The 7,881-nt window shown below is 43.6% G+C and overlaps 1 protein-coding gene across 1 annotated transcript in view; it reads right to left on the reverse strand.

The window, feature by feature from the left end:
* Positions 1-961: 961 nt before the first annotated feature.
* Eif3h (eukaryotic translation initiation factor 3 subunit H) overlaps positions 962-7,881 on the reverse strand; it is an 81,429-nt gene continuing 74,509 nt past the window's right edge. Inside the window, exons 6-8 of the mRNA XM_021216465.2 lie at positions 3,961-4,081; positions 1,994-2,126; positions 962-1,245 (exon numbers count right to left, since the gene is read on the reverse strand). Of these exons, the coding sequence (XP_021072124.1) occupies positions 1,148-1,245; positions 1,994-2,126; positions 3,961-4,081 (352 nt within the window). The 3' untranslated portion in view covers positions 962-1,147. The remainder of the gene's footprint in view (positions 1,246-1,993; positions 2,127-3,960; positions 4,082-7,881) is intronic.

Here is a 7,881-nt window from a genome sequence, read left to right on the forward strand (position 1 = left end):
GCAGACGCAGAACATTTTTTTTTCTTCCCTCAGGACTGAGCACTGGGCCCAGGGCCTCCTGCTTCCTTGGCAAGTTCTCTATCTACCTGTAAGCTATACCCCCAGAAGAACCGTTCTCAAAGGCAATCGGGATATATAGCTAAACGGTCTTTAAATTTTATAAGCTTCTTGGCTGGCAGCCCCATTTTTTAGGAATTTATCCTAGGTAAATAATGACACACAAAATTAGATACTTGGTTTCTATAATGTTGAAGGTCCTAAGCTTTTAAAGGTAAAACTCAACAACCTCACACCCTGGATTGTCTAGAACATTGTAGTAAGTCTCATAGATGGCAAATCTCTTCCCTAATTGTGGTGCTAAACAAACGTGAAATCTTCAATAATCTTTCAGATATGTAGCTCTTACACTAACGAGCCTCCTGCCTGAGTACTAAGATAATTTATAAGTGGATGCTACCATGCTTGGTATATAAAATTATTCAAATCTATTTTCCCAATATATTACTATTCTCAGTTTTCTTCCTGCATGTACAACAGTTAGTGGTAACACAATACTTTGTAATATAGGAAGATAAATATGAAGTCCTAAAACAAATATACAAAATATGAATTTTGTTTTCATATAAAATATGATCATCTGATAAAATGACCTTAACATTTGTATGCTCAGTAGTCTATGAATATGGACACGGGTGTCTATCACTTGAAGAAAGGGAAGAGTCAAATGAAGGCAAATTCTTCCAAGCCTGGGAGTGAAGGACACCTCTGCATGGACAGAATGCACCCACAGGCCTCCAGAGCAGAGGAGGAAAACGGCCCAGCAGCCCGGAAAGGGTGGGAAGGGAGAGGACAGCAGAGACTGTCACAGGCGCATGCACTGAGAGCGAGCTGAGTCTGGTCAAGACTTGTTTCATCTTTTTGGAAATGAAGAAATTGAAACACCATAAATACACACAAAGGCAACTGAACGACCAGTTACAGTTTTATTGTTGGCTACAAAATCACTACAGTGGTAACGGCACGGCACGCCTCCCCACCATTGCTTTGCAATAAGTATAGAAATCCATTTTCCCAAGAGTCGCTCTTGTGGAGTCTCAACCTGAGTCTTGCCTGTCTACTCAACGTCTTCTCGGGAAGCTTCCTTTTCTTAATTATTGTATTCTTGAAGAGCCTGGGCCATGAAGAGTTTGCCTAAGTTTTGGGCAGTAAACTCCTTGATGTTCTGGCAATAAGTGTTAATCTGGCCTGCATATTTGAGAAAGAGAAAGAGAAAGCATAATTAATGTTCAGCAAACTGAAAAATGACCTAGAATGTCAAAACCAAAATCACTTGTATTTTGTTTTAAACCAAGAATTCACTAAAGAAAAAGCAACCCAGCGGGGTATTGTTTTCCACAAGAGATAAAGAATCTGTCTTTTGCAAAGAATCTATCTTCCAGTCTACAGGACCTAAAAATGAAGAAAAACAGCACCTACCTAATCATCGTCAGCCACACACCCTGCCTCTTAGCTCTCACCAACAGCTGGCTGACTAGTGAGATCAGAGCCACAGCATGCTAAGACAGCTGAGAGGGAAGCACAGGGTGAAGTGCAGGCTACAGGTCCTCGAGGAAGACCATGAGTTAAGAGGAAGCATGAGAAGCCCTCCCCACACGGGACACCTTCCCCACCGTGTCCACAGTATCACCATCAAGTCTCAATGTACATCAGTGGTTTTAGGAACCTGAGTTTCACCCTCTCAATGAGTTAAGTGGAGGACAAGCTTTAATATCTCACTCTAATTCAGTTCCCACAGATGCTAGTGGACTGAAAATCTCCTTCATTAGGTAAGCACATACCAAGTGAAGCCCTAGAGAAGCCAAGACACAAAGGGCTAGAGGTATGAGACACAGATTAAACTCTCAGCACTTATGACACTGTTTAGGAAATTCTCACTATCTACTGCTCCCTGAAGAAGACAAGAAGCTACATGTGTCCCCACAGCAAGTAATACCTGCAATGAGCAGCGAGTCCATCCTGGCAGGGGCCTGGTGGGGCTTGAAGAGTTTAGAGAGGTCCTCCTCAGGGAGTGGGGGCTCGCCTCGACTCTGTCGCTGCATATTCTCCTGCTGGCGACGCTGCTGATACTACAATCAAAGAGAAGGCCATTTGATTATTTTTCTCAATTGAGAAACAAGCAGGTGGGGGAGCTTGCTCCCCCCCCCCCCCCGAGCAAATCCCGCAGCTCTGAATTCCAGACAGAGCTTCCGTAAATTACAATGTTGGTAACTGGTTACTGTGACGCTCAATACGGCAGCCAATAAAGAGAGCTTATTTCTCATCAATTCTGATGTCATTGTACTAAGAGTCTACATCTACTTTCAAAAGACAGGCTTGACAACAAAGGGCCCTGGAGGGACATGATTTGCCAGTGACATGTTAACACTTTGGACAAAGGGGAAGGTTATTCAATCCAACATTAACAACTAAGTAAAAAATGATTCTACCGACCCAAAACCCTGTCAACAACGAGAACACCAGCATGGTACCTCCACTGGTGTTGCGACCTCTGCCTCTCTTGTTCTGTCACTGTTCTTAGTGCTCACCTATTCCTAGCACATACTACCTCACACAACACTTCCCAAGCATACACACTTCTTGATGCCTCTGTCAAGGGGGCAGTGACACACTCAAGACACCGATTGACAATGAAACTATATGCTGATTACAATGAAACGGCTTGTCACAGCAGCGGATTATAAGGCTGGGTTAATGAGAAACCACCAGGGACTGATACATGTTTAAAGTCCATGGATCCCTGTGAAAATCAGTTCTAAAGAAGCATAACTTGCTTTCATCCTGTAGGACAAGGAATACTGACACAAACCTCAAAGGGATTCTGAGCACTGTCATTAAACACAAACATCAATGTAAGATCTCAATGCACTGAAGTTCTTGAAAAGTATGCCCAAGACTCCTAGTAAATCTGATACCGCACGCGAGCCCTTTCTCTACCGAAATCAAGCACGAGAATGAAACCAAGTCAGGGTCCCATCCTCTGCTCCAGTCTGTCTGAGACTATCTGCCACGTGTTTAGTTAACAAAAGAAAACAAAAACACTACAGATATATGTATCTCCTGTTGCTGCATATTCTCCTGTTGGGCGAGCCCTCACTCCCTGAGGAGGACCACTGCAAACTCTTCAAGCCCCACCAGGCCTCTGCCAGGATATATATTTTCTTATCTTTCAAAAGTGGCAAGAACATGTATTTTAAATTCACTATATATGTCCACTGATGCTAAAACTTTTTAAATACAATACTCTTAGAACTATCTTAGCTGTGCTTACATACAGAGTGTTTAACAACATCTCCTTTTAACATAGTCATCATATATAAGCACTATTTTCATAGATAAACACTCTGGAGTCAACTTATCTATGAATCAAAGGCTAAGAACACTTGAGTAATAAAAACAGTATTACAAGGCACTGTGAAAGCCTCGTCGTCATCAGGCAACACGAATAAAGAAAAGGTTAAAGGCAAAAAAAGACTATGCGTGTGCATATGAAAATCTCCAGGTAATCCTAGGGTTTTTATCTGTACTATACTATCTATTTCACAGCAGTTGGTCTATTCTTTCCTATCAAAACTGCTTGCTCTTAATCACAATTGCTCAGTTTTTAAATGAACTGAAGATCGCTAAGTATGCCGCAACGAGCCACTACCAAACCAATTACAGTTAGTGAAGAAATGAGCTGTGGCACTCTGGATCTCTTCTGCCTCTGATTTTCTCAATAATGTATCACCTATTTGCATAACCTTGGCACTGCACTCTGAGCGTACTAGATCAGCTCTCTGTAGTCAGGTATTTTTAAGTAGAAGGTATTATAAATAATATGGTTGGTTTCCCCACAACTCTGAAGGAGACTCCTGAAACACTGCACCTAGACTCGGTGACTGCCGAGTCCTCCATACCAACCTGATGTTTTTGCTGCTGTTGTTTACTGGTGTTCCTCATGTATGTGTTGTATTTGATTATGTCCTGGCTCATTTCATCCACCCGGTCCATCAGCAGCTGGAGATTCTTCCCCAAATGATTGCTGAAAGGTAAGCACATCGCCATGTTACTCTTCTGGTCACTGCATGGCAGGCGCTCGCAACATTCCAGATGTTAGCTGAACTTGCCTTTTGTTAGCGTGATGAGCCCACACATATGTAAGGGTAGCCAACAGAGAGACCGTGCTAGTAAGCTTCCTAGTCAGCTTCAAGCATAACCCAGGAGTGCCCGCACTAGCTCCATTTCTTCTCAAAGCACAGGGGTGAGGGCCAAGGACTGTTTAGCATATCTAGTGAGAATTTATAATGAGAGTTTAATTTATATTCTATATTCCTGAACTTTTCTTAAAACCTTTCCTCTTGATATTAGCAGTCACCAGAAAGAGCACGTAAACAATTAAAGCTCCTCCAACTGCACTTCTTACCCAGCAGGCTCTAAACACAACAGGAACATTTGCTCTGCAGAGCAGACGATCTCTGCGCCTCTCCCATTCCTAGATTTCCAGTGGGTGGGCTCTTATATGCCTATCAGTTCAGGTACTAACATCTTATACAGGGGAGATAGTGACTGACAGAAAAACCACATCTACACCACTGCTGCCTGCAATCATCTGCAGCTTCAAGAAAGCCTGGACAACTGATAGACACACACACTCCAACAGCCGCTGGTTGACAACCAGTACTCCCAATCACTAACTTCAGACAGACAGATATTTGCTAAAGTTTATTACTTGCCAGTCTCAGCTTTAGGCAACAGAGAGACAGCACTAAATGAGACACACATATCGCTATCTTCGCTGGACCTATAAATGTGGAGAGCTGAGGACATGCTTTAGATAGCGTGTCAGAATCTCTGAGGAGATGACAGGCTGAAAACAGAGCATTGGGAGTTAGCAATGCCAACAAACGTTCTAGAGAAAAGATAAGTGCAAGTGATGAAGGCCCGAGACAGGCAAGAAATAGGCATTTTCAAATCCATTTGATGTAAAATAAAAACCACCCAAGGAGCCCTGTGGCATGAAGCTCCCCTCCAACCCCACCATGTGGTCTGTGTGAGTGCATCTGCTCAGCAACAATGTGAAAGTGTCCTGGCCAATCAAAGCGTAATGCTTCCTCTAAAAGGTACCACAGGAAGTTATGTCTTTTTTTTTTTTAACAACACTGAATGTGAGCCAGGTGTAGTGGTACACAGGGTTAACCTCAGAGCTTGGGAGGCAGAGACACACATCTCTTGAGCTTGCGGCCTGCCTGGTCTACAGAGGACAGTCATAACTACGCAGAGAAAGAGTCTCGAAAAACCAAATACAAGACAAAGCCGCTGAACGTGTACGTGTACACACACACACACACACACACACACACACACACACACACACACACACACACACACCATACCAAACAAAGAACATTAGCCTGACCAAGCATAGCAGCAATGGGAGCAGATCTTTGCTGCAGTTATGCATATGGGGCATTGTAGAGGAGCAGGGTGCTGGTGGCTCAGTGTCCTAGTTTGAGCAGCCAACCAGTTAAGGAAGAAACAGGATGGGGGAAACTTGGAACCAAATCAGGGTAAACGTAACTAAATTATGGATTCTATCGGGGATCAGAAAATTAGAAAATTTGGGTTTTTTTCCCTTAAACAGTGTAATAATAATGAGGTAGGTGTGTGTGTGTGTGTGAATAAAGCTACCTTTCAATCCCGTCAAGCAGTTCTCAGACAACCCGGACTTGTAACTCCAGCTACCTAATCTATCTTCTCCAGTCTTCCCCACTCCCTTTTGCCTCTTTTCCCAAGGTGTCATGGAGCCCACGTGGCCTTGTTAAACCAGCCCCCCTCTCCCATCTTCCTGCCTCTATCTCCCTGGTGTGGGCATTTTAGGCATGGGTTATGATCTGGCTTCAAGTGCTCCTTTAATACTAATACTCAATTTATATTTATAGTATTCCATTGGAATTTTTGAACCACTTTTTAACTTGAAAAACGCTTCTTTGAGAATTGGGTATCTGTTGCTGTTTTCTAATGTCTTAATAGTTTCACTTTAGTACATCCATACTCAAGTGTTTGAGTATACAGTGCAGAATGAGAAAGCAGAGGGTTTCTCCTAGTAGCCAATAAGGATCAGACTGTAGGACACCACATCCTTAACACACTGCAGAGAGAGAGCAGCGAGATGGGCACATAAGCATGGTGAGGCGCTATAGCAGATGTACAACAGATGCTTATAAAAGATGGCCAGAGAGGATAACGGGAGACCCTCCCAGATTATCTGACAACTACAGCTTGGGCTTTTGAAAAGGAACGTGCAAAGGCATACTATAGGTACTTGGCAAAAGCAGTGTGACAAAGATGCACTCTGGAGCAGTGATTAGCAGCAGGACAGAGGAATACACTCAGACAGGACATGAGCATTACGGCAGTGCAGACAGGCAGGAGTCATTCTACAAAGACCTCTGGGCAAGCACTGCCACAGTCCTGAGGTGAGCAGCAGTCCTGCCTCAGAACTCTGCCATCTCGGGCTCCGTCTAAAGACAACGGGACCCAGCAAAGTCAGGAAAGATAGTCAAGTTTTAGCTTAAAGTAGAAGTTCATGGCAGTAAGATGAAGTCACTCCTCAATGTACGTGGGGCAGACGGATCCAGACGAACACTGACAGTCGATGGATAAGCAAGAGTTCACTAGGAACTGTCACATTAATGGAACCCAAAGGAAGAGTTCCAATGAGAACTACTGCAACAGTACTCAGCACAGAGTACGTCCAGGGACACAGTCACAAGTTTTTAAAATGCCAACATTCAGTGAGTGTTGGGGTAGTGGGAAGTGAGGAGACAGAGAGAGCGACAGAAAATCCTATCGAGAAACTTAAGCATCCCCGAAAAATTAAAGCAGGGCTGTCTCTTGTTGTCTGCCATTGGATCCCATTCCCCTAGCTGGACAGCCTGACTGGGCCTCAGTGGGAAAGGATGTACCTACTCCTAATGTGACAGGCAGGGGGGCTATGATAGGGTATAAAGTGAATAAATAAATTAACGGGGGGCGGGGCAGGGGGAAGAACATAAACACAACAGTGGAAAGTCAGAGAACAGCAGCATAAAGTCAGGGTCGTTCTTTCTGTACAGGGAAAGCCTGACTATGACAGTATACTAGGAACACTAGGAAATGAACAATCTATGTGGAAGGCAAACACTTGGTGTCCTTCAGCTCATGAAGTCATGAAGGTTGGGGCAGGGTACAACAGCCAGGGGGACAAATGATTTAACAGTGAAAGAACAGAGCTATGTCAAGTATATGAAACACCATTCACATGACTGGTTGTTAAGTAAGACACACACTCCTAACTGCAGGGCACAGGGAAAGAAAAGTTCATCTATCCCACAGCCGAGAAGTGACACAGAGAGCCAGCGAGCTACTGCTAAATGTAGAGATGCTGCCATTTGTAGTTGGACTTTTAACCCTCGAAACCTGCTACACTCATTTTAGCAAGAGAGTTAAAATGGGCCTTTCTGGGACTGGAGCATTAGTTCAACTGTTAACAGCACCTATCTAGGGTGGTTCTCAATAACCTGTATCTCAAGTTCTAGGGAGATCTGACATCTCTGGCCTGAATACACATGTGTACACACACACACACACACACACACACACACACACACACACACACACACACAGAGAGGAGGAAAGGGGAAGAAGAAAAAAAAAATCACCCTCCCTAATTTCTTAATCTTCCTTTCCACTGATGTCTTTCAAGTGCTCTAAAAGTATATTCAATTATAGTAAAAGACTAGCATAACCATGGGTATGCAGACTTCAAAGATACTGCAACACATATTACAATAATGGTCTTTA

Source organism: Mus pahari, chromosome 17 (assembly GCF_900095145.1).
Source record: "Mus pahari chromosome 17, PAHARI_EIJ_v1.1, whole genome shotgun sequence".
In the NCBI taxonomy this organism is placed as follows: domain Eukaryota; kingdom Metazoa; phylum Chordata; class Mammalia; order Rodentia; family Muridae; genus Mus; species Mus pahari.